General features: G+C 39.3%; 1 protein-coding gene across 1 annotated transcript in view; it reads left to right on the top strand.

Annotated features, from left to right (window-relative positions):
* Positions 1-585: 585 nt before the first annotated feature.
* The window catches only part of DDX4 (DEAD-box helicase 4), a gene marked incomplete at both ends in the record, with an annotated part of 31,442 nt that continues 4,923 nt past the window's right edge, over positions 586-27,104 (top strand). Inside the window, 12 exons of the mRNA XM_082498004.1 lie at positions 586-654; positions 9,258-9,326; positions 9,782-9,856; positions 12,137-12,220; positions 14,909-15,014; positions 16,251-16,393; positions 17,437-17,589; positions 18,856-19,010; positions 21,486-21,615; positions 22,480-22,646; positions 25,736-25,881; positions 26,618-26,717. Of these exons, the coding sequence (XP_082354130.1) occupies positions 586-654; positions 9,258-9,326; positions 9,782-9,856; positions 12,137-12,220; positions 14,909-15,014; positions 16,251-16,393; positions 17,437-17,589; positions 18,856-19,010; positions 21,486-21,615; positions 22,480-22,646; positions 25,736-25,881; positions 26,618-26,717 (1,397 nt within the window). The remainder of the gene's footprint in view (positions 655-9,257; positions 9,327-9,781; positions 9,857-12,136; positions 12,221-14,908; positions 15,015-16,250; positions 16,394-17,436; positions 17,590-18,855; positions 19,011-21,485; positions 21,616-22,479; positions 22,647-25,735; positions 25,882-26,617; positions 26,718-27,104) is intronic.

Here is a 27,104-nt window from a genome sequence, read left to right as displayed (position 1 = left end):
CCTCCCGCCCTTTCCTACCCACGGAGCAAGCACCGCCGCCAGGCGAAGGCCGCGGCCGCCCCCCTGAGCCCCACTCTGGGCCCAACAGCGCTCCCGCTCCGCTCTCCCGCGCCCCGAGCAGCTCCAACCGCCTAGCAGCCCAACGCCTGCTGCGCGCGCTCCCCGAATACAACGCAACACCCCACGCCCCGCTACAGGCACCTGCACACGCGCTCTGCTGGCGAGACGCGCTCCTATTGGCTGGCGGGCGGAGCACGTGACAGGCCAGCAGCTGCACGTGGCGACGGCCTTATTAGGGCCTCGGTGAGGGGCGCCATTTCTTTCTAAGGAGGAGCTCTGGTGACTGTGGAAAGGAGGTAGAAGCGGGGCTGGGCGCCTGTCTTATGGAAACGGGAGGCTCTTCCCTGTAGCGGAGCCTCCACCCTCTCCCCCTACAGAGTGGGGGTTGCAGTGTGGGCAGTGAGTGCTGGGATAGGCAGGCTCAATAGTGTCCCTTGTGTGGGTGCTGTGGGAGCCACTGAGAGCAGGCGGGGGGTCACTGCTAATGTGTTTTGTCTTCTGCAAGCAGATCTGGCAGGGCACAGCATGAACGAAGAGGACTGGAATGCAGAGGTGGGGGATGAGCCATCACCAATCCCTCCACCCCTTGAGCAGGTATGGGGTGGCAGCTGCTGGCCTGTAGCATGTTCACTTCTCTTCCCTTTCCTTTCTCCCACCCTGTGGCCTAGGTGGTTGGCGGGCTGTGCTTTCCTATTCCTGTCATTTCTGAAACACCTGGAGAAACTTGCCCTTAACTTGCATGTTGAAAGGACAGCGTATGCTTAACAAATAGTAGTAATTCTAGTCTCTCAAAATGTTGAGGTGCCTTGCCTCCCTGGAGGCTCCTAGGCCGTGGTCTCTGTAGCCAATTAGTGTTACTCTTCCAGCTGCTTAATGCTAACCCCCTCAAACTGGGTTGTAAGAGGATGTGTAGTTTTTGAGGAGGTATGGCACAAAAAGTGGCATGTGCTAGTAACTCATTAATCATGATATGTGGGCTAGGAATTGAATACCTGTGCAGGTAGGCTAGTGGATTAGCAGAGGCTGGAAGGGCAGTAGCAAAAAGTTACATAGGGTAGAAACAGATGAGTTGTAGTGAGGGGTTCTCAAGTAAAGTTTTCTAACTACTGAAAGGGGTGGTTCTTTCTGCCTGCCCATTTTGCCTTCTGATGCATTCCTGTTCCTTTATGTATGTCAGATCTAGTGTTTCTTAAGCTTTAAGGTAAACTGAGAACAGATGGCTTGGTTTTAGGTTTCAGTAGGCTGCAATTTTTCATGCAAGTAAGATTGATTTGATGGTCCTTTTTACTGTCTATTGAATAGTGAAAGGGCACTGGTGGAACTGCATTATTGGGGACTAGCATAACTATGTCTTCTGGTGGAAGTTCTTGGCTGTGGGTTAGATGTGAACTGTAACTGTTGCTGTTCTTTTAGCTATTCTATTTGCTGTCTCTTTCTGCTGGCAGTCACCGAATTGCTCTTTCTTTTTACCACAACAACAAATAGAACATGGGTGACTCTCTCAGCTGATCTCCATTGTTCAGTTAATGTTGCATTTCACATTGTTCCCAAACTGTACGGTCTAAAATGTATAACTACCATAGAAAGAGTGAGAAGTGCACCTGTTTGAGGATTGTAGATAGGACTTTGACTATAACTTACAGTGTGTTTTTGCAAATATGGTAAACTATAGGAGTTCACTGGTACTGAAGAGAGGAGGTTTTCTCCCTACCAGAAGTTTGCTTGCTGCTGCTTTGTTCAGCTACCAGTGCTTGTTGTATACTTTTGTGAGCTCTTTTAGTTTGCTAGCCTGAAGACTACTCTTCGATGATGCAGAAATGGTTTAGATGGCCTTGACCACCAAAGCTGTTAAAGAGCAAATAAATGGAACCTCATCTTTTCTTGATAGCAGTGAGTTGTTACCTGGACTTACTTGCTTGGAAAACTGCGGTCTTAGAAAATGGGAATCTGACCTTTGAAGCAGACTTAAATGTATGTAGAAACCAAGTCATGGACTTCATTGCATTTGTAGCTCTCCATGTGTAAGTGTGTCTCATCATGGTGGTTGTCTTCTAAAATAATTTAACCTTGTCACTGCATTCTGTAAAGGGATTCAGTCCTTTTGGTGTGTATTTTGAAAGGATTTTTAATACCCAGCTTTTTAGGGAATAAAAGCAAAGAGGATCATGGATCCTAAATGGCATTATGTAGCAGCTGTATTTCTAGGTATGGATAGTTCCCAGTCTTTCTTCCCAAGCCCTCAGGGAGCTATAATATATCCAAAAATAGGTGGAGCTGTTGCTTCCTCTCAGGTCTTCTGCTTAAGTTGCTTCTGTAAGTTGCCTCTATTCTGCTTTCCCCCCATCTCCTCCTCAAGTGAGCTGTGCTACTACAGTATTTGCAAACCCGGTTCACTTAAACTGAAACTGGAAAAGGGTGTTCATAGAAGTTACTCTTGAGATAAATTCCTGGCAGGAGAAAAACTAGAATTAGGTCAGGAAGTAATACATTTAAATTGCTAAACTGTGTGCAGTAGTCTCAAAAGAGTTTGGCAGCAGGTGAGAAGAATTCTTAAAATACAGTTCTGGAGTTCATAGCAGAACTGGGGTGATGTTACACGCCTACTGTCAGGCTTAGTTCTGAGCTAAATCTTGTGTAGAAATTGTTCCTATTCAATTTTGCTGTTTTTACATAGCGGAATGCTTTGGTGTGAAATGGAGGATAAGGTACAGGAGTGACAGTTAATATTTTGCTGCTTCTGATGTTGTTGAGTGAATGTTGGTATCAGAAGAAAGTGCAGTAAATTTGAGGAGAATCTGTGATGAATTTTTGGTTGCTGGCATTGGTCTTAATGGATGTTAAAATTCAGCCTTGAGGAACAGGGAGGAAGAAGAGGGGAAAATTGGCTATCCAAATGGATTGTATAAGGCTAAAAGTAAGGTTGCCAAAAGAAGAAATTACAGCGTACACTTCCAGAATAGTAATTTTACCAGTCTGGGTTTAATTTCCTGTAGTTGTTGCTAGCCTCACTGGGAAGTGTGAAAGCTGTAGTAACATCTAAAAAGAAGAGTCTTGAAGTAAAAGGTTAGGTAGTTATGTGATATTCCTCAGTTAGCTGGTATTTTGGCTTACTAGTACATGTCTGGCTTGCATTAAACAGGAGAAAGTTAAATGTGGCCTTTGCTGGAAATAAAACTGACTAAGAATAAAATGTGAAAATTAGATGCTGTTCTGAATTGTTTCAAGTGGAATATCTGAATATTTGAATAAATGAACAGGGATTGACATATTTCAGATATTTCCTTTTAAGATGATCTGTAAGCATCCACTGGTAAAACCCTTGAAATGCAGTTATGAAACTAATGAAAACAGGTGTTTAGTCACAATACAAACAGTCTGAAGGATTGGAAAAGAAAAATCTTCAAAAGATTACAGTGTTGTTTTGAACAGTAAATGTTTCTTGTCGGCAAGGTGACATGATGCCTTCATAATCAGTGACAGAAGGCAAGATAAACTTACTTAGCTGCACGTGTCAGCTGTCTATAGTGTGGTTTTGGTGACATTCAGATGCAAACAGTATGCTGTTTCGTATACTGAAGTGTAGTAAACTGAAGTGAACAGAAGAGTCTGACAGACTGCATTTCAAAAGGTGTAGGAGGCAACTTCTTTCAAGTGCAAGACTTACCAACTGCAGTTGAATTTATGTACTTTGCTTGGCCTCGAGTTAACATGACTTTGTGCCTTTTTTTCTTTTTATAGGCTAGCTTCTCTGGAAGACCAAATGGCTCCTCCTCTGACTTCAGTCCAAATGTGGGTTCATTCGGTATGCGAAAGGCACTTTTGATTTTACTGATATCTGGGGGAGCTGATGCCTTGAACAGTTTAGGAGATTAAAGAAAACCACAGTATTATCATTGTGATATTTTCATGTGTCCCCCATGGAGTAAGCAACATGAAGTTATACGGGTAACATAAGGAGTAGACTTTCCTTTTGACCCTCAACCCTTTATTTACTGCAAGTTATGTGCTGAATACAGCATATAACCTCTAATGAGAGGCAATAGGCGTTACAAGCATTTCCAAAACAGGCTGTGCTAAACATGAATGGTATTGAAAATAAATATTATATGCAATGTTGAGCAGTTCTAGTGAGGTCCTGTCTGACAGTTGTGTTGAAAATAAGAAAGGGTCAGATGAAGTTGTTGAACAGAAACTTAGATCCATTAAAAAAAAAAAACCCAAAAAACAACAAAAACCACAGACAGAACATTGATGTTTGGTATCAAGTTTCTGTAAAGCCCTCTTGGTTTAATGAAGACGACACCTTTATAAGCCTGAACAGAAGTTTTAAATACAGAAGTTAGAAGAAGCTTAGATAAGGAGGTTTTAAATATGCTAAGCCAGAGTTGCTGCTGAAAGTAGCTTACCCCAGGCTTTACTTTGTGTGACTCTACAATAGTCAGATCAGGAAACCGGTTTTGCTTAGAGCTGATGATCTTTGGGATAAGACAGTTGGGGTTTTCTCACTGTAGTCTCTGAACTTAGGAATGGTCTTTAAGATTGCTTGAGGACACTTTTTAATTTTAGAGAAATTCAGTTCGAGGTAGAAATTTTAAATCTATTGTTTAGTTGATACAACTATGATAGGACATCCTAAACTTTATTTTAACAAATTATGGTTAGCACAAATTTCATTGATATTATAGAATCATAGAACAGCCCTGGTTGGAAGAGATCTCAAAAGATTATTTGGTCCAACCTTTTTTGGTAAAGGAAGCGTAGATGTTATCTAACACCCCGTCGAATCCCATCTTGAAAATCTCCAGTGACGGAGACTCCACCATGTCCCTGAGGAAGTTGTTCCAGTGAGTGATTGTTCTCACCGTAAAAAAATTTCTGCTGTCAAGATGAAATCTTCCCCCATTGCAACTTGTACATGTTGCCCCCATGTGGCTCTTTGTGAAGAGAGAGCCCCTGTTCTCATAGTAGAAGCCCTTAAAGTACTGGAATACTGTGATGAGGTCATCCCTGACCCTTCTCCAGGGAGAAAAGGCCGTCAGCCTTTCCTCATAGGGCAGGTTCTCCACACACACACACACACACACACACACACACACACACGCGCGCGCGCGCGCGCGCACGCGCGCACACCCCCCCTGCACACCCCCCCCGCACCCCCCCCACGCACACACCCCCCCCGCACACCCCCCCCGCACCCCCCCCACACGCACACCCACCCACCCCTACACACACCCCTACACACACCCACACCCCCCACACACCCACCCACACACCCCCCTACACACACATATACACACCTACACACACACACACACATACACACACACGCGCACACATAACTGTTCATGTGTTTATGAGCAGTTAGAACATGGCAGTATGTTTATTGCTGATGTATCCCTTCCCTGCGTTTTAGTGTATAACTGAAAAGCAGGCTTACTTTCTCCAATTCCTTGTCCCTAATATGTTGGAGAAATTAGGAAGGGCAGGAGCAAGCTATTACTTGTGCTTCTTGAATTCCTCTGAATTTGTGCAGTTACAGGAAATTAAAAGTCTTTGTATTCATCCTAGTAGAGCAGAAATGTTTTATGAGGTCTCCAGGTTGCTAACTTCAGTGGTGGTTTGACACAGAGCAAATAGGAAAGGCAGTGCCCATGAAGAGAACTTTAATTGCAAGTTAGGTGGAAGTGACTCTTGGAGCTTTGTGTTTTATTTGTTCAGCTCTTTCTTTCTGACTAGCTCTCAGTTCTGTGTGCTCACTTTTCCCCTAGGTATTCCAAAACCAGTTACTTTGTATTCTCTGTTTTGCCCCTTTTGTACTGAATTCATGGCAGGGAGGGCTTTCTGGCTGACAGTATTGCTTTCACTGTCATCATTAACCATTTATTCCTTTCATAAGCTAGGAATATTGTGCCATTTTAGATCAGTGTGAGCAATTTCAAAGTGTCTATTTTGACTTAACACAATCTTTCTGGTGGTTCTTAATTGATAGGGAACTCTACCAATGTTTTCAAGCATAGGTAGTAATACTGGGATTGCCTACTTATGGTAGGTAAGAGCAAACCTTATTTGCTGTTGAAATGAAGACTTAAAGAACTAAAGCTGTTTAGGAAGTCAAGAGGTGAGGCTCTGGATTGATAAGAATATGCATCTTGTCTTAACCTTGTTTAACAGGGTACATCAGTGTTAGGGATTCTTTGCCTATAACATGATGGCAAAAGTGTCTTTTTTTCTTTTATTTTTTTTTCCCTTCAGAAAAGGCTGTATGGGTCTTACTTCTTTTTTTCCCTTGCAAAACTTCTAATTTATGAAGAGATTATGCATTGGCTGAGTTTTAAATTAAGCTCTCGTGAGCTGCTGTCTTGTATGCAATGCACTTGTAGGCTCTGTATAGTTTATAACTATCTTGTTAGTGATATAGCTCGCTTGTTTGACAGTAAATAGCATGAGTAGAGTTAGTGTATGCAGGTTAAACTTGAATTTGGATTCTTTTTTTCCTTGAAACAATTTCTAGTGGTAGTACTCTTGTGTAAATCCTTGTAATGAGGATAAGCTAAAAGTACTATTGCATACTTGCAAATTATTTTTTATAAAGCTTTACTTGAACTTTAGCAAGTGAATTTGTTCTTTGTATTGCTTCTTCATGAAAACAAAACTTTCTTCACAAGCTGACTGCTCTGAATTTTTTTTTTTTAGTTCCTGTTTCATACTCCTTTGGTACTTAAAAATAAAAGCAAACTACCCACACACAAAAAAAACCAAAAAACCAACAACAACAAAGAAAAAAGCAGAATTAAATCTTGCTAAAATGACATTTATTTAGTATGTGCAGGATTTGGGGGTGGATGTCTCTGGAATTAAAATCAGGATTTTAAGTCCCCATGTACAGTAGAAAAATGTAAGTGAATGCATAGGATGAGGAAATCGGTGGATCTAATTGCTGTTGTTCAGGGATATGCTCATGCAATGCTAGATATTTAATTCGAGTGAATTGGAAACAAGGATTCATTCTAGTTATCTTAATCTATCAAATATTGCTTCAATATTTTAAATTTAGAGTGCTAAATGATACAGCGATGAATTAAAACACTAGAATTTGGTACTCATATAAGACCAGTAAGCTTGTAAACCTATATAGACATGAATCGCATGAATAATTTGCATAGTAGGCAGATAATTGTGAAAGTTGCTATAGTTCTATCAATCTTAATAGGTTGGTTGGCACATAACAGTGCATTGTACAGTTCATTCAGTGAAAGTACTAAGCATAGCGGACTTGACTAAAGAATGATTGTGTGTTCTGTCCTGTTTGCTCTAAGTCTAGATCTTTCATTAGTAGAGGCAGTAAACACAGAGGGCAGCATGGTGAAGGAACTTATTAAAGCAGGTGCTCTCCTGATCAAGCATTTTATTGGTACATGATATGCTTTCCAAAAACTTTGAATATTGAGTTAACTTACTGTGCTTAAGTTGTGGAAATATCACTGGAAGAGAAGTGATGGAGCAGGAATGGGTTAGATGACAAGTAAAGGGAAGAGAGTCCTCACCCCTTTAGAGGCAAATAGACTTGGTCAATGGAAGCCAATCTATTGTGGTAAATCATAAAATAGCAATTTAAGCAACTGATAAGGTGTTTGTGTTTACTGCTTGTCACATGTTACATATAAACATGAATATCAGAATCTTGTGTACTTGCTTTGTCCCAAACTACTTAAATCTTCCAAGTAAGCAGGATTCTGAATGCTGTTCAGACTGTGAAAGCAGTAGTTTAACACTTTTAGTGTTGTATGAGCAAAGTTTCCTAATTAAGTAACTTGGTATATGTACCAAACATCATCTGTCTTCTTTTTCCTTTATGACAAGCTCTTGTATAAAGGGCATCTTTTCTTTAACTAATGTGTTTGTCTTGTTGTGGAATGTACTAGTGGTTAGTTTTTTCAGGGGTAGCCATATCATTATGTTAAGCAGTTTTAACTTGGAAGGAAAACAGTAACAGTTTCCATGACGTGCCATATACTTGTGCATCATGGAATTTTGTAGCCTTCACGTTTCAATTTCAGATTCCATATCTTTACGATGGTTGCTTATATACCCTGATCTTGACTTTGATATTGCAGGATAGGGAATTTTATTTTTATAGACCCACTTCAGTTGGAAGGCAACTCTGAAGATTGTTGGGTCCAAATCCTTGCGTATAGTTGAGTCAACTGTAGCAGGTTGCTCAGGATGTTGTCCAGCTGAGTTTTTAATTTCTCCAGGGATGGAAACTATACAAGCTCTTTGGACAATTTGCCTAGTATTTAACCACCATCAGAGTAAGAAGATTTTCCTTATGTTAAAACATATTTTACTGTTTTTCAGTTTGTGCTCATTGCCTCTTGTCCTCTCATTGGACAGCAGTGAAAAGAATCTGACTGCTGTCTTTGCTTACTTCTTTTAAGATGCAAGATCCTTTGAGCCTTCTTGTTTCCAGGCACAGCGGTTCCAGCTCTCAGCCACACTGTGTATCACAGCTGCACCAGTCTTTCTATTATGTTTGTGGTCCTTTGCTGGACTCATTCCAGCATGTCAGTGTCTGTTTTGTACTGGACAGCACAGAGCTGGACTCAGCACTCTAGATAGGGTGTCATCAGCGGGGAAGGACCACTTGCTCCCAGCTGCTGGCAACAGTCTTCCTAGTGTAGCCCAGAAGGCTGTTGGCTTTTACTGCAAGGGCACATTGCTGGCTTATGTTCAATTTGCTCTCCACCACAGCCCTCGGATTTTTCTCTGCAAAGATGCTTTCTAGCTGGAGTTATTCCTCCCCAGGTGTAGGTTTTTGCATTTCTCTTTGTTGAACTTCAAAGTTCTTGCCTGCCCTGTCTCTAGCATGTTTTGAGTTTCCTCTGAGTGAAACACAGCCCTGTGTTATGTCCTGATTTTGTATGCCTGCAAACTTGCTGCAGGTGCATTCTGTGCCATCATCTGGGCCATCAACGAAGATGATAAACTGTGTTGGTCCCGGTATCGATCAATGGAGTACTCAGCTAGTGATTGGCCTCCAGCTGGAGTTTGTGCTGTTGATCACAACCCTTGGAGCCCAGTGGTTCAGCCTACTCTCAGTCCTTCTCACTTGTGTAGGCTGTACTTCATTGGTTTGTATATGAGGATTTTATGGGAGATGGTGTCAAAAGCCTTACTTTCTTGCTTTCCTTTTCCAGGTGCTGTTGAAAAACCTAACAGAAGTCAGCATATGCAGGATCATTTTGGAGGGTGTTCTAGGAGTAGAGGTAGGATTGTGTGGTTAAAATGTGTAGTTTTGGGGGTGATTAAACCTTCCTTTTGGACAAAACATTTAGAATGGAGGACCTTGCAACTAATGTCAGAGCAGATTCTGGAAACGCAAATTTTACTGTGTTGGTAGCAGTACTGTTGCCGAGTTGTGCAATTCCTTGTGGAAAACAGTAGTTACACCTGTCCTAAGCTTTGTTATTTTAATTCATTTTCTTTGCCTTATAAAAGGACACCTTTGTCATGTGGTGGTTTTGTGTTGAGTGGGAGGTAGGCTACAGACCTGAGGTCCTTTTCAGCCTGAATGATTTCCTAATTTTATGGTTGAGTTTGAAGAAAAACAAAACAAAACAAAAAACCAAACTGAAACAACAACAAAAAAAAAAACCCAAAAGCCTACCCTGAAGTGAAAGATAGGTTTGAATGTTAAGTCGATTATTTTTTCTAATTATAGATACTGATGAATATCCGAACAGACAGTGTCAACCAGCACGTAGATTTGGTAGCGGAAGGAACTTTGGAAACAGAGGTAACTTTCTGGAGTGTCTGTAATTCTAGTGGCTAGTCGTATTTGATACGTTACATTTTCCCTATTCGGATACTCAGTAGTGTTTTATTGGAGCCAAATAAGTATTTATGACTTGGAGGGGAATACCAATTGTTATTTCTGCATAATGTAGGCACTTGGTATCACCCCTTAGTTTTGACAGTGCAACATAAAATACCCCACCGTGTTTGCCAGAAGGCAGGACTCTACATTTAAAAATCAATGTTCTGTTTACCTCCTGCTTTGATTCCATTCTCCCCGGAGAGGAGTATTTTTCTGATAATTTTATTGAGTCATAATGTAGTATAAAAGGCAGCTGAATAATAGTATTCACATATATGCCATGTGAGGGAGTATACCAGTGCTCTTCTGTGGAAGACCTGAAAGCTTGCTTTCTTTAGTTGTCCATAAAGCAATATTTAATCTCTGTCGTCTCCTGCCTATAATGGTGACTGCCACACTTGTATGCGATGCACATTAAAAACTTTAATTGGTAGTTTAGCAGTACTGCCGCATATGCTTCTGTCAGTTGCTGTCGGAAGCATATAGGGCAGTGAAAGCTACTATCATGTAGCATCTGCCTAGATAGCTCTATGGCTGTAAGTGCGACTGGTTATGCAACAAGGAAGATGGAAGCTCTAGCTCTGGGCATGTTTAGCAGAAGTTCTGACCTGCAGAACAGCTGTGGAGCCACATGAAGTTATGCTTATTCCTTCAAGAAATCTTACACTATTTCTGTATCTCTTGGATTGATGCCCATTATGGGTAGGGGAATGCTAGGCTTGTTTGACTAAGCAAGCAGCAACACTTTGGCAGTACTGCAGAATGATCACGAAGAACAGGTCTGCTGTAGGCGCTTTGGCAATTATGAAGTAGCTCACAAGCTGCATTTAAGGTCTGTAGTATTTATGGATATTCAGATCTAGACTGTATTTTACATGTGAGCCTTTAAGATGTGATTATTTTCTTTTTTTTCTTGATTTTCGCAAAGCTCAAATGATGTCTAAATTGGTATGCAGCAAACATTGGTAGAGAAGGAGCTACAGATGTTGTGGTATGAGAACTTCTTGGTCTTGTTTAGCAGAAGATGTTCTTTGTCATTACGAGATGATAGAACAGGTGTTCAGTTGAAGAATAAAGACTAAGGAGTAAATGACGATATAAGTCAACTTCTTGGATCTTAGACAACACCTAAAACTGTACAATCTAAAATGTTTATGCATGTGGCTGTTTACTTCCTCTCCCTCCCCGTCAGAAGGGGTTTAGAAATAAAAATACACTAAATACTTGACACTGCCTGTCCCAAACAACTGAATGAGCAACTCTGAGTAATAAAAAAATAGAAAGTGATAAATCTGAAAGGCAGGTTTTCAAATCCCTGCTCCACAGGAGGCAGCAATTGCAATACTACCTCACTTTACAGTGCTGTTTATGAAAACTGAGAAGGCACAAATGCTGTTGTTTGTCCTGTGACTGAACCAGAGGAATGAACTGGACTGCATCATAACTGAAGAGCTGAAAGTTAGTAGCTTATAAAGCATATATACACGTAAAGTCAAATACTTCAAGACTTAGTGTTTGATTTACTTCTTGCAGGAAGCGATACTACAGGAGAGCAGTAGATTCTTCTTCTCATCATACTTTTTGGCAAAAAAATATTTCTTCTCTTCATTTTTTCACGTTTAGGCAAATCACAAGGTTTTATTGTACTTTTAATCTGAATTCATAAAATAAGGACTGTGAAGAATATTGCCAAATAAGACACTTGATCTGCACATGCAGAATTGGGCAAACTAAGTTGTTTTGTGCTATGCTGTACTGCAGGTTTTCAAGAAAGGAACATAGAAGATTCTAGTACACCATATAGAGGTGTTAGAACATTTCCTGGTGGCTTTGGAAAAAGTGAGAGTAAGTTGTGTAGGGTTGGGTTGGTTTTTTTTTTTTTTTTTTACATTGACTGGTTTGTGTGGTAACATCATACACTGGATCATTCTTTCTGGGTTTGGTTGCTCCCTGACAACTAGAAGTATAAAGGTGACAGCTATGAAATAGCTTTTGTTCTTCAGCTGTGTTATGGAACATGAATGGCATCTCTGAAAAATAGTATCACTGGGAATAATACAGCATAGGTTAGAATTATAAAGAATCTGTTGGGGCCGTTGCACTGTAGAGTTTTTGGAGTAAATAGTATTAGCTTTAAGCATAGTATTTCATTATACTAATTGTAGACACTATATCCACTACACCGTGTATTACTTACAGGTATTAAAGATGAGCAAAGAGACAGACCTCAGTCTGGTGTTTTCCTTGGCTTTAGAGGAAGAGGAGTATTTGGAGATTGTGCAGGTAAGACTTTTTTAGAAGGCTGGTGAACCTTTCAGATTTCCTCATTGCTGATTTGTGGCAATGCAACCTCCTAAATGCTAAATGCTGTTACTGTGATTGTTCTCCCTGTCTGAGTTAAGAACTTGCTGCAGATATTGATAGTGTACTTGCACGCCCACAAAAAACATGTTTGTAACTTGGGTAAATTTTAGTAACTGCATTTTCAAAGCTGTTGTCTTCCATATTATTTTTTTTAACCTGCTGTTGCTGGGTCAGTGAATGCACAGTGAAGCAGAGGTGCTAACACCAAAATTCAAAGCAAGCCTTTAAGAACTGGCTCAGTTTTGAAATAGTCACTCTAGACTTTTCCACCCCCCTATAAAGGGAAGTATTGTTTTAGGTTTGTCCAGGCTGACAGGTGAGGTTTGTAGCTCTTGAGAGGCTGGATCTTCCAGCTGACTTAATTCTAACGATGTTTTTTTGCCATGTACAAAGGATTTTTCCCTTGTGGTCCTATCTTCCTGTGTCAGTGATGCTACTGTAACTTGTAACCTATGTGTTGTGCTACCTACAGCGTAGTAGTTTATCACTCGCAAAAGTCTCAGAATTCAAATTAGAATACCATTAAACTAGCGTAATGAGTAGTGGATGGCTGATGTTCTCAATGTAAGGGCATTTTGTGCAATACTGGTAACAGAATTTTTCACTGTAGAAAATATTCAATGATTAGTATATGCACTTTCAGAAGTGCTCCTTAATATCCAAAGAACTCAAGTGTTTATAGAGGCAACGTGATAATACTCATAGGGGACATAACTTCATCCTTGACTCAGGATAGTCATTCCTTTTTCATGGCATATATAATACTGTATAAAGTATTAGTACATAAAGACTGTTGTGGATATTGATAGGCAACAGTTACCCTAGCCTGTATGGAGGGTAATGTGGAAAGTAATTCTTCATAAAGAGTAGTTTGTTGCATGGGAAATATGCCCTTTTATAGTAAGAGAATGTGTCTGGGTCTAGTGAAGGAACAGAGCAAGCACTGCTAGGCTGTTGTGCTGCCTCCACCTCTGAATAGCGGTCTAGTCACTCTAACAGAGTTTGTAGAGTTGTGCTGGCTTTTATTAAAACGGTTATGCTTTTTGCATAAAAGTGATTACACACAGTGTGTTGCATCTTTGTTTGGATTGTCTATCACCATCTTGATGAAGCTGTGGTTTTACAGAGTTGCTTAAGAGTATTGCTGCTGAACAGAGCATTGCAAGTCACATTAGTGGCTGCCTCTTTAGAACTGGTATTTATGTTTCGAGTTAATAATTCGATCTTGTTGAGAATGAGCAGTTGGATTAATATGCTGGTCTGATGCTATTCTTATGTGCTTGCATTTCTGCAGTGAGGGTGAAGGAGGCATTGCAGGGTCACTGTACTTCTGTGGTACTGGTCTTTAAATTGTCAGTCTCGTGGTATTATATTCATGAATGGCTTGAGCTGCACATTTGAGTAGAGAACCTATTAATGACTTGTGTTGTCATCTTTCTTTCCTCTACACTCAGTCTTGTCTTTAACCTACATTTCTAGCCCCCTTACTTTTCCACAGGGGCTTGAAGGGTTTTTTATTAAAGGTTTTTTTTTTTTTTTTCCACCCTTCTTTCAACTCAGCAAGAGAACTTCCCACACAGATTAGCTGAGGGCTACCAGTTAGGTTTACAGCTTTTCCTATTTTGTGTGTAGTAAGAGTAAGGACTTAAAATGGATTCTGGAAATGCTGCTGTAAGCTCAGTCTTAATATCGTTCTTATGTGTGTAAAACGTGCTTCCTCACTCTTAAGAATAAATGTCTTTGTTTTTCAAGCGATAACGAAAGCAACACCCACACAATAAGTGGATGTCAATTTCAGAACTTCATGGTTGTTATAAATGTCTGGCTGTTGAAATAACAGAATAGTTTTCTGATTTAAATTCTCTCCTAAGTCTTGAAAAATTGTTGTGATGACACTGAAGTTTGTGGCTATGTCTCTTTAGTTAGAAGTTGGTTATATAGCATAAAACAAGCATCTGCTGATTTTGTGGAAAAGTTGCCTGGTTCTTAAAACCAAGATACTGTAACAGTAAGCATGTGTGAATTTCTTGTTACAATATTTTGTTTATTGTTTTTAGGGCAAAACCCTTGCTTAAGAGGTAATGAAACAAGGTTATAAAACTGACTTTTTTGGCACTTCTGTTTCTTGTTATAGATGCCTTTTTTTTTTCCCCCGCTCATGAGCCATATCAAGTGAATATAGACAACTATATCTGCCCCTGTGAAGCACATACTGGATTTAGGAGGGATCATTCCTCTTGGTTGTCTTTAAATACAGAGTGCTTTATCTAGACATCTTGTGATGGCCATATCATAATCTGGGATGATTGCATTTGATTTGATAAGGGACTTCATACAAGTCAAGGACCAGATCTAGTTTGTGAAGTCCTCAGCAAGATGCTAGTTTAATTCCTTGATTTTCTTACTGTAAAGTCCTGCTAAGCTCAGTGTTCTAACATCTTCTCTTTCTGCTCTTTAAAACACAAATATGGAGCCTTTGTCTTCCAGCTTTTTGTAACTAAGCTTTCACTTACCTAAGTATTCCCACTCATTCTACCAACTATATCAAGACCCACTGTTGAGTTTTCTAAGTGCCTCTAGGAGTTTTTCATTAAGGTTCTTATTTAGATGTTTTCTAAAATGAGCTATTTATTCCTAAAAGTAATTAACTCTGGAATGCTTTCTTTAGCAGCAGCTCACAGAGAATGCAATGAAGAAATAGGCTCTGAAAGAGGTAAGTAGCTTCTTCACAAGTAACATGCCAGTTCTAATTTTCTTTTAACTCAAGGAACATTCTCTTACTTTGAGTAGCTGGAATTGGGCTAGAAAGAAGGTAGGGATATGGGAAATGCATAACCATCTGAAAGCTGCTCATGTAACATGAGTTGCCAAGCAAATCCTGTTAAACTCAGTATGTTTAAACTTCAATCGTCTTTAAATTAGTGGGAAACACAGTAGTGTTTAGGTGAGAATGCCCAACTTTTTGGAATGGAGTGCTGTAGAATTCCTCTGCTGGTTGTTTCTTCTTTCTGGTGATAAAGCATATCTATATGAGAAAAGCGTTAAGAGAACTTAATTGGCAATAACGTAGGCATCTAAGTGATGATAGTCATTAAAGCAAACCATGGAGGAACAGTAGATTCTCAGTTTCAGATGCTATAGCATCTGGGATGCTATTTCTGGGAAGCAGGCATGATGTGTTTTACCAAGTCCAAGCTAGTAAATACAATTTTGATTTGTATGTGCAGGATATGAGGTTGAAATATATGATAATAATGACTGTCTGACATGTATTAAAAGTATCAGTTGGGACAATGTATTAGAATGTTTACTTACCTGCAGTGTGTTTTTCAAATTACTTTAGCCTTATTTTGCCTTTCTTTTACTCTTGAAATGCAAAAAGACAAACAGCGAACTCCTGATGTCTGTATGAATAACTTCTGTTCTTGATTCTTCCTCATTTGAGGTCCCTGTGAAATGGCTTCTACTACTAACCTTTTAGTGAGCATCAGATAATTAATTTTATACCTCTGAGTTTATTAGCTTGAAAAATACCTTAAGGAATACAGAAGTATAAATGTACTGCCATGAACAGATTAATTTTATCCTTGTGTATTAATAAATGCATTGTTACTGAATAGGATAATTGATAGTGTAATGAGTTTTTGTGGTAGAATTGGGGTTTGCATATTGATAAAGTACAGCTCTTCAAAGTGCAGTCCTTAAGCGAATGTGAGACAAGAATGCATTACAAAAGTCTGACTTATTTGTAAGTGAGTTTTAGGCCTAGTACTGTAAAACTAAGTACTAGCAGAACTCATATATGAAATTTCTTGCCTTCGTGGAAAGTGGAGAGAAATCTGAATGACATCCCACTGAACTTAACTTCAATAACTCCATACTTTATAAAATAGTTTTAGTTTAAGTGTTCTTTACATTGTTCATGAACTTGAATGGTTATGTTCTTAAGGTCCAAAGGTGACTTATGTGCCCCCTCCTCCACCTGATGAAGAACAAGCCATCTTTGCACGTTATCAGACAGGAATTAATTTTGACAAGTATGATGAAAACATTGTAGAAGTGTCAGGAATTGACCCTCCAGCACCATTACTGGTCAGTGAACTCCTTAATCTCAGTTTATGGGATATATATTGAGTCTAATATTCACTGCTAATGAAAATATTATTAATAAAGATTTTGAATCTTGTGGACACTACTATGTTGGAAGGAGATGCTACCTGTTTGAAAGATATAAATTTGAATTCAAAATGACATTGACAAAGTACAGAAATGGCCCAGAGAATGGAATACCGGATGGACAGGAAGTATAGTCCTTAAATTGCAGAAAAATGCCAGTTTAGATATGAAAGAAAGAGGTCCTTTTGACAACAGTTTCTGGGAAGGCTGATAGTCATCTTTTTGAAATCTGTTGCTTGGGAGATCTTATTAATGTAAATGAACACCTGCTGGAATAGTTTTCATTTGGGCAGAGAGGTGTTTTTTGAAGACATTCTTAGCCCTGTTTTCTGTGGCTGCTGTTTATTGTTTAAAAGTAATGTGTAACTTTGCTTCTGCTCCATACCAGGTGGCTAGTGTTTCAAAAAAAAAAAAAGCTATTTTTAGGGAGAAGAATGAGGGAGAAGGGCAGAAGGGATAGTAGCACCTGTAAGGAGAAAGAAGATGCAGAGGTTTTTTTCTCCATCCATCTTCTGAAAGGTTTTCTCACTGAAGTTAAACTGATTTGGTCATGTATGATGCTTGTTGGTCCTGGATGTTGCTTTAGCTGCCTTATTAGTTTTAGCACAGAGACTGTGTATTGCCTACCTGAAAGGAAACTAAAGAGTTTTAGTTTGTTTTCATAGCATGCCATGACATGAGTTTACCTGCTTCAGTCCAGATGTATAGCTTCTGAGCAGTTTTCTCGCAAAGCTAGTAAGACCAACTGAAGGCCTTCACTGGCCTACAAACAACTTTATGTGAATGGTCTGAGCAGGTTCAAGAAACCTTTGGGGCTTTTACCTGTGGGAACCTTGGTAATCTAGATGACTGGTGAGACCCCTCTCTAAAGTAATACTTTTTAGTGTTTGGATCTCATTTTTTAAACTTTAACTTCTGTGGTTGTGTACTGTTAATAATACTTTTTTTTCCTCTTACAGGCTTTTGAAGAAGCTAACCTCTGTCAAACTTTAAACATAAACATTGCTAAAGCTGGATACTCTAAGCTTACTCCAGTGCAGAAGTACAGCATTCCTATTGTACTGGCAGGACGGGATTTAATGGCATGTGCCCAGACAGGATCAGGAAAAACTGTAAGCATTTTGTGCAGTATTCATACTACTGGAAGTGTGTGACCATGAACTTTTACGTGGATGTGCGAGTCTTCCATGTGCCAGGTGCTTCACAGCTTGTCTAATGATTTGACTTGAACTGCAATGGCAGGTGTAGCATTAAGTGCAGATATGAATTATGGATGGGTTATCACATTTTTGGCCTAAATATCTCTTTAACAGTCAACTAGTGTCTTGATACAGCAGGCCAGTCTTCAGAGATACAGATAGTGATTCAGAAGTACAGGCAGTCATAGAAACTGCTGATGAGAAAAAAACTGAACGGTTAGAATGCTGGGGTTTCTTTCTGTGTTGTGTGGGTTTTTGTGTTGTGTTGGGGTTTTTTTTGTATTGGTATGTGTGTTTTTCTGGTTTTTGGTTTTGTGGTTTTTTTTTAAACTTAGGCCGGCTTGTAACAGTGTGTGCTGTTTTGTCATCCTTGATTTGATCAAGTCTGATCTGCACTGGATTTAGTTTTAGGTGATTCAGTATTAATTATGGAACAGTGTTAAGAGTTGATATCAAGTTGACAGTTGTCTCAAATGTTAAACTAATGTACCCAAATCTAACTACTGACAGCTCTGTATGAGGATATTAAGGTAGCTTTTTGTCGTTCAGCAGAGTGTGGAATTCTAGCTTTGTTGTGATGTAGCTTTAGTTACATGTTTTGAAAAATTGCTTCTGTTTGTGGAGGGGCAAACGTCCAAAACTTATGCTATAAATATTCTGAAGGCTTTTGGGACTGCTGTACAGATTCTGTTTTGGAGGTAACTAATCTTACATGGAAGTAAGGGCGCAGATGCGGCTGTGTTGCAAACTGATCTGCTGTTGTAGTAGCCTGGAGAATGGTGATACATGGTTACCTTGCAAATCTGATGATGATGATGTAAAGCTTGTAAGTAAATGCTAAGTAGGGGTTTTGATCCTAGGGTACACAATTATCAAAGTATGTCAGCATGATGCGTGGGACTGCCTGAAGAACCCGGAAGTTAGCTAGTGCATGGCTGTGTTTCTGCATTATTAGACTCTTAAGATCCAGAGAGATATTGTCATATTTCTTAAACAAGGAGAAATAAGCTTAAGTGGTCTGTAGTGCATTCAGGTCAATCCTTTTGCAGTCTGATTTCATTGAAGTTGATAGCGTGCTCTATCATTCTAGCTTTAAGATTGATATGCAGCTTTCGTGTGACTGATAAAAGCTTTAAGACTAAAAAGCATAAAATACTGATTATTTTTTTTTTTTTTAAGGCAGCTTTTCTTCTGCCAATTGTGGCCCACATGATGAGAGATGGTGTAACTGCCAGCAGCTTTAAAGAGCAGCAAGAACCGGAATGTATTATTGTTGCTCCAACTAGAGAACTGATAAATCAGATCTTCCTAGAAGCGAGGAAGTTTGTGTATGGGTAAGCTTTTGCATTGTAGCAAGATATTGATTATTACTTTGTCTGAATCAGTGATGCTTTATTTCTCTATGAATACTTCAAAAAAATTTTCTGTGCCAATCGAATGACTACAAACACTTGAATTTAGATGGTAATACTGGCTAGTAGGTTTCTTACTATATGGCTAGGGATTTAATTGTCTACTCTTCCTGATGTTGAGGGGTGGGGAGGGGAGAGGCTTACTCCATCTTGAAGAGGAGTACTAAACTTGTGTCACATCTTTAACATATTTGTTGGTGACATGAACAGTGGGATTGAGTGCATCCTTGGCAAATTTGCTGCTGACACCAAACTATGTGGTGCTGTTGACACACTGGAGGGACAGGATGTCATCCAGAGATACCTTGACAGGCTTGAGAGGTGGGCCTGTGCAAACCTCATGAAGTTCAACAAGGCCAAGTGCAAGGTCCTGCACATGGGTTGTGGCAATTGCAAGCACAAATGTAGGCTGGGCAAAGAATGGATCAAGAGCAGCCCTGAGGAGAAGAGAATGGGGGTGTTGGTTGATGAAAAGCTCAACAGGAGCTGGCAATGTGTGCTTGCAGACAAAGGCCGACCACATCCTGGGCTGAATCAAAAGAACTGTGGCCAGCAGGTTGAGGGAGGTGATTCTGCCCCTCTACTCTACTCTGGTGAGACCCCACCTGGTCCAGCTCGGAGCCCCCAACATAAGAGGGACATGGACCTGTTGGAGCAGGTCCAGGGAAGGGTCACAAAAATGATCAGATGGCTGGAGCACCTCTCCTATGAGGACAGGCTTAGAGCGTTGGGGTTGTTGAACCTGAAGAAGAGGAAGCTCCAGGGAGACCTTATAGCAGCCTTCCAGTATTTAAAGGAGGCCTACAGGAAGGATGGGGAGGGACTCTATATCAGGGAGTATAGTGATAGGATGAGGGGTAAAGATTTTAAACTGAAAGAGGGTAGATTTAGATTAGGAAGACATTCTTCACTGTGAGGGTGGTGAGACACTGGAAGAGGTTTCCCAGGGAAGTTGTGGAGGACCCATCCTTTGAAGTGTTCAAGACCAGGCTGGATGGGTCTTTGAGCAACCTGGTGTCCCTGTCCATGGCAGGAGGGTTGGAACTAGATGATCTTTAATGTCCCTTCCAACCCAAACCGTTCTGCAATTCTATGAAAAATGAAATCTGGTGGGCTAAGTTAGACTTCCCTTTGCTTATTCAAGCAAACTTATGCTTGGAGGCTGTCTCTGCCTTTGGGAAGTACCATCATGTTTGCCTGTCTACATACTAAACATGTTACTAAGATTAGCTTCTTAATTTCAAACTGTTCTAACTATGTACCTAGTTCTATTAATTATGCTATTTTAAACTAGATAGAAGTTATTTTACAGTAAAATAGCTTTTGAATTTAGAAAGTTTCTGCTACAGCTGCTCTGCAGTAAAAGCAAGGTAACCTACGTTTGGGGAGCAGTTAAACAATATCAGGGTGTGCAACTGTTACCTGTAAAAATTGCATGCATATTGCTTAGTTCAGATTCATGATATTCTTAAACTCTTTGGTTTAGTTCACGAATAGGGCTATGAAATACATATATTAATTGATAGTCAATAAATGTTGAAATGTTATGAGTCCAACCTGTTTCTATTCTTGACTAAAGCTGTCTGAAAAGTTCCGATTAAACCTAGTAAAAAGTTACCAGGTTTAACTGATTCACCATTGTTGCATATGAAGCTGAATTACTATATTCAAGAATAGACAGTTTGAATTTGGGTATGAAAATACTTACTGCATGCATGTAAAACCCTTAGCAGGAGGTTATAAAGATAAGCTTGTAAACTTGCTCCTTGGCTACATAAGGTATTTCTTGCTTGTAGAGGTGATTTTCTACAGGAGAAGAATATCTGGTGTAGCCCTACTCAGTACATCTTAACAAAAACCTTAGTATGATGGGCACTAAGTAGTTCAGTGTTTGAATGGGTTTGTTAGTCTAATGCTTGTATGGCACACTGCATAGCCAGTGTGATTAGTTGCTTTACAAAGATCCACCTGTGTATTGGTTTAGGGTTGTTTATTTTTTGCACTGTCCTTTCAAGGTGTGGAAAGATTACTTCTGAGGCTGTAAAACCATGTAGTTGGTGATTCTGCTTTTTCTAAGTATGCCATCAAAAGAGGACAATTTTCTAACACCCTTTCAGTTGAAAGGGGAGGGAAGAATGCAGGTGCAATGAAGCATTCTTTCCAAGCAAGCCACCTGTGCAGCCTCTATTACATAGTATTAATTGGAACTTTGAGCTTATGGTGAGTGAGTTTCTGGTCTTGGGTCCTGCATTTGGTTATAAGATGTGCCCTATGGTGAAGGAGTTGAACCACTCCATACTGGTTTATGGTAGATCTGATTATTTTTTACATATTTTCACGAAACAATGCTGTTTGCATAGTTATATAATTAATCCATTTTTTCTTTCTTTATGATAGAACTTGTATAAGGCCTGTTGTGATCTATGGAGGTACACAAACAGGTCATTCAATTCGTCAGGTAATGCAAGGCTGTAATATACTATGTGCCACTCCAGGAAGGCTTCTAGACATGATTGGAAGAGAGAAGGTAAGATCTTAAAACTTAATCTGGAACATATCACTGGAAAATACCAGTGTAAATCAAACTGGCTGTAGTACTCTTGGGAATTAAATTTTATAGTTTAAATAAACGGAACACCTTCTGTTAGTTCTTGTGGAAAATTCCATAGCAGATTTTCACTTGATGTCCTGTTCATTTTGCTACAATAGCTTTTTATCTGTCTGGAACTACGCTAATATTCATTTTGTGAATGTTTTAATGTTGATTTTATTCAAAATACAAAAAACTCCACGCCTAATATTGTATTTGAATTTTTATTTTCCGAGCCATTATAAGTTCAAATCTAAATTGCTATATATTATAATGGTGGCTCAGTGATGCTGCACTGACAAATGAATTTTGGAAAAACACTTCTTGGTAATAAACTGGAGATTAGCTTTCTGTGGTACTCAGGCTCGTAGTCAAAATGGCAGTCTTGGTCAGCAACAATCAAGTTGTAATGTCTTTAATAATGCTTCCTGACATAAATTTTTTCAGAACAAGGTTTTTGAGACTCTGCGAGGGTTATGAGAGAACCTTTCTAAAACACAGACATAATTTCAAAATAGATGTGCTGAATAATAGTTGATCTGTCTTGGTCTATCTTGGCTTACATTGCTGAATGAAGTTCTGAAGGACTTCAGTGTAAGTATACTGTTAGAATTAGTGCAAATAAAAAAGAATAGAGGCTGAGATGCAAATAGAACACAATGCACATAAGCTTTTACTTGTGAATAATTAAATTCTACTAGAAAGAAATAAGTAAAAGTTGGATTTTGGCAATTAGGGCATTCCATAAGTGTATATTGTCAGTGAACCCATACAGTTTTTCTTTCTCTTAAATACTTGCAGATTGGTTTGCATAAAGTGAAATATTTGGTGCTAGATGAAGCGGACCGCATGCTTGATATGGGCTTTGGGTTAGATATGAAGAAGCTGATTTCTTACCCAAGCATGCCACCAAAAGACAAACGTCAAACACTAATGTTTAGTGCCACTTTTCCTGAAGAAGTTCAGAGGTGAGTAAAGTAAAAATGTAAATATGTCTGAAGATGTACTTGTATAGACCTAAATGTCTGAAGAGCTAAGAGCACTCCTTATGTTTAAAAGCCTATAATCTTGCTAGAAGTTACTGAAAAGCTATGATGTTAACATTCCTTTTTGAATGCTGAAGATTTTGCTTTTTTTCGGTAGCAGAGCTAGTAACTTGTGTAGATTAACCGCTTAATTTAGGTGGGGACTCTAAAGCAACTTACAAAGTTTTTCTGAAGTGGAATTTAAAAGCCTTCAGAAGTCCTCATACTGCCCTTGTTTGTTTCTTGTCTGTCCCCCACCACATCTGTGTAAGCTCAGAACCAGCGATCTTGCTGTTTCACAACCAGCACTGGTAGTGCTGTCTTTGTCACCGGGACATAATATAACCAGGCATCCCAGTTATCACTCAACTCACCAGCGTTTCTGGTACACAATTCTTATTTACGTGCATAAGTGCTATTTGTTTTTTGTAGTTTTAAAGCTTCCACAAATGGATTTAGGATATATCATACAGCTCTACTACTCACTACCCTTAAAGTTCCACTTTTCAGACTGAGAGATCAGTCTTCAACAGATGGTGGTGGGATTGCTGAGCCTGGGAGTAACAGAACAAAACTTCCCGTTCCCTGTAGATGGATGGAAATTATTCAGTATTTCCACTCTTGAAAAGACAGGCGTCTGAATACTCATTCTTAAATCAGAGGAGTCTAAACTTCAATTTGAGCAGTTGATGTCATTTTGGTGGCTTTTGTGGTAGGGATACTGCTGTGACAGTACCAATAAAAAGTATCAGTAAGCATATTACAGCTTGAGAGTGTGTAAACTGATCAGACCATTGCAGCAAAGTGTGTTGGTACTTCAGCAAGTTAAATTCTGACAACGTTCTTCTGGCCTTCAAAAAGCCTGACGTATCTTTCTTGAGGTGGGGAGAAAATATCATCAGTAGCTAACTGTCCTGAATGAAAGAGGGAAATGGACTGCTTTCTCCCATTCAATCAGTTAATACTGACAGCTACTGGGGAGATGAACTGCCTTTCTTTAAGTAGAATTGGATTAACTTCAAACTCAGTCTCAAGTAGTCTGTTGTGGCTCTGGTTCCTCAGTTAATTTTTTCAGAAAGCTTCTTGTATTGAAAGAAGATCTTGTAGTGAACTAGTAACAGCCTTGTTTCTGCAGCTAGGAATCAAGCATTCACGTGATACTGTACATGAGGGTGATTCACGTTCATTCCATGTGTTTATTGTTTGTGTGGAAATGTGGTCTCATTTTACACTGCATCCTGGGAAAAGATGCGGTGTGTCTCCATTTAAGATGCACAGTATGCTGTGATTGGCTCAGGTTTTGGGATTGAGAGAGGAATCTTGATCTAGATCTGTTGTCTTTATTGTTTTTGCTAATTCTTTTGCTATGTGTTTTTGGTACATACTGAAGGATGAGTAAAGAGTACTGTGACTACCAGCATCTGAAGGGAGGAGACCCCTTCAACTGTGCAAGATGTTTACTGTCTGCTTCTGTTTAATGGGGGGGGACCCCACCCAAAAAAAAACAACCCACAAACCAAACCCAAGATGTACCTTTCTGCTGTCAGTCTTGCAGGATTTACAAGTGCTGGTGGAAGACTTAGAAACCTGAGTGCTTGGATCATGGTTTGGAAGTGCATGATAATATTCTTGTAACCTTTTGAAACTGGAATGCCTAAAGGTGATGCTCTCGTTTTAGAGAGTGAAAACTCTTCTTGTCTGGAGTCAGTTTCTTCCTGGATTTTCTGCCTTTCTAATTCTGGAGTCGGGAAAGCTAATGTTTTCCCATACTCAAAACAATTTTGACTTCAGTTGTATAGGACAAGGTGCATTCTCTGGTCCTGTTGTGTTCAGGCTCTCCTGCACTACTTATTCAGTAAGCGTAACCAGATTTAGTTTTAACATACCATTTAGTTTCGTACCTGAATTTGAGTCTCTGCTGGTACTTAAGCCTTTCGTCTGATCATCAAGGCTCTTCCAGTACACTTGAGTTGGGAGAACCATGCATTTCCTAGCTGACTGGTGAACTTCAGCTTAGCATTTGGGGCTTTATATCTCCCATTAAAGGGTCTTTTCTTCTCTCCCTTGCTCCTTGTTGTTCACTGATCAGTTTTCAGAGAGCTTAAACTTGCACTTTACCAAACACATTTAAATTTCTCATAACTTTTTTATTTGCTATGAAAAAACAGCGTTTCAGTGGCAATTACACCAATAAATCAGGTGTGGGTTTCAAGGCCTTAGGGCAGTCATTTAACATTTTTAAGACTTTCCTCTTTCCTAGGAATTTGTTCTAAAATTTGAGTTTGCCTGTTTTCAGTTAAAGGTTGACTCGTTTGCTATCTGAATTTTACTGTGATGGATGCTTTGTGTACACTGGCCATGAAGCAAATTTGCATATTGTTAAGTTAATACAGTTTAGTAAAACTCTTGAGTATTATGGGACATTCCAAGGAATTGCCTATTTTGGCGAGTCTGTTCTCAGATAAGATCACCTGTGTAAGGGATAACTGAAGGGGAACACTGAACAAAATTTGACTTTTGCCTATGGAAACTGGTAAATAGATGTCATGAAATAAACGATGTGTTTTTAAGCAGTGCTTTTGTTGAACAGTCAAAAAGGATGGAGTTGTCTCTTGGAGGCCTGTCTGACCTGTGTAGAATTCTCCCCTGTCCCTCCAGCTAGTGATGAAATAGTACCCTGCAAACGGTTCTGTGAGCATATGTCAGTAACATTTTATTACGCGCATGTGGGTGGAACTGTTTCTGAGATGGCTAGAAAATGCCATGGTTGTATTATGAAAAGCTGCAGGGACGTAATCTGTCTGTACACTTTCTTAGTGATCACAGGGGTTTTTTTATACAGCTTTCTAGAAAACAATACAGACTATTAGCTTTTTAAAATAATGCATACATGACTATAGCCTCTGCCTTGTGAGGAGTGATACAAGTATTTGTTGTGAGGGTTGCTTAAATATAAGTGAAATTACTTGATCTTAAGGCAAAACAAGCTACATAATAGACTTTGTGTTGCTTAATCTTCTTTCTTTTTCAAGGCTGGCTGGTGAATTTTTGAAAACTGATTATTTATTTGTTGTTGTTGGACACGTGGGTGGAGCTTGTAGTGATGTTCAGCAAAGTATTCTTCAGGTTCCTCAGTATTCCAAGAGGGATAAACTGATAGAAATTCTACAAAGCACAGGTAACTTTCCTTATTGCTAAGTGTTTTCCAGGGAAGACAAAATTGCTTGTTTTTTAACTTGTGCTCTTGCTATTGACCCAAGTCATGATTCCATTCTGTTATGCATGTGATATGCTTTACAAGACTACTGATTGAAGCTTGAAGCAGACATCGAGGAGTTCTAGGTTTTTAGGTGTTTTTGTGTTACGGTATTTGTTAAGGTCTCTGATTATTAGCAAGTCAAGCTTCCCAGGTGGTTAGTTTCTTTATGGGGTCAATTAAAATACTTCAGCATTGGGGTTGCTATCTCCAAATTACAGGTGTATTAAACTTCTTATGTAAATATTTTGTTAATGGCTGGGATTTTTCTTAAGTTTTAATGCTGAAAACTAGAAGGGAATTTGGAATTAAAAGATGGTCTGTGTACCTTGCTGTTCTGTGCTCAGAATGGCATGCCACTTTTAGCCACATTTTGTAGAAAGGGAATGCATACTTACCACGGAGAAAATTAGTTTCCTGCTTTTATTGAGCAGAAAAATACAGTGCACTTGTCTTCACCTAGGTTTCTGTGTTGATACAGAAATTTATGGCTTGAATTTAATTAGTTCAACATGGGCAAGAAATTACAATCGTACCTTAAAGACTTTATTCAAAACCTGTTCTGATATTAGGTGTTCATATGAGTAACTGCAACTGTGAATAATGAAAATACATCAGGTTTCAAACTGCAGTGGATCTGAACTCTTGTTTATCATAGATCATGAAAGAACCATGGTGTTTGTGGACACAAAGAAAAAAGCGGACTACATTGCAGCTTTTCTTTGTCAAGAAAAAATACCAGCCACTAGCATCCACGGGTAAGTATTTTTTAAGTGAAAGTCATGTAATAGTATTAAGTGACATTCACTTAATACTGTATCTTACGAGAAGCTTTTATTGAGATTTCATATTTGGCCATAATTATGTGACTTAGCTTGCCTTGTTTCAGCTAGCCCTGTAATCCTCAGCACCTCTGCCCAATTGAGAGTGCGGCCAGCTCTCACAGCATTTGCTGAGTATACATCTTTCTGGTTGACCACACTTCAGATGGTGTATATGAACTGGAGAATCTTATGCCTCATGCTAAAAAAATTTAGTATGTAATAAATTCAGTAGAATCAGCTGTTGTTTATGTGTAGTTTTTCTTGTCATTTGTGTAACCAAAACTGGACCTTATGGTGTTACTGGTGTGATGATATTTATAA

This window comes from Vanellus vanellus (assembly GCF_965231255.1).
Source record: "Vanellus vanellus genome assembly, chromosome: Z".
NCBI classification, from domain to species: Eukaryota; Metazoa; Chordata; class Aves; order Charadriiformes; family Charadriidae; genus Vanellus; species Vanellus vanellus.
The sequence above is the reverse complement of the archived record's forward strand: the minus strand, read 5'-3'. Positions and strand labels throughout refer to the sequence as shown.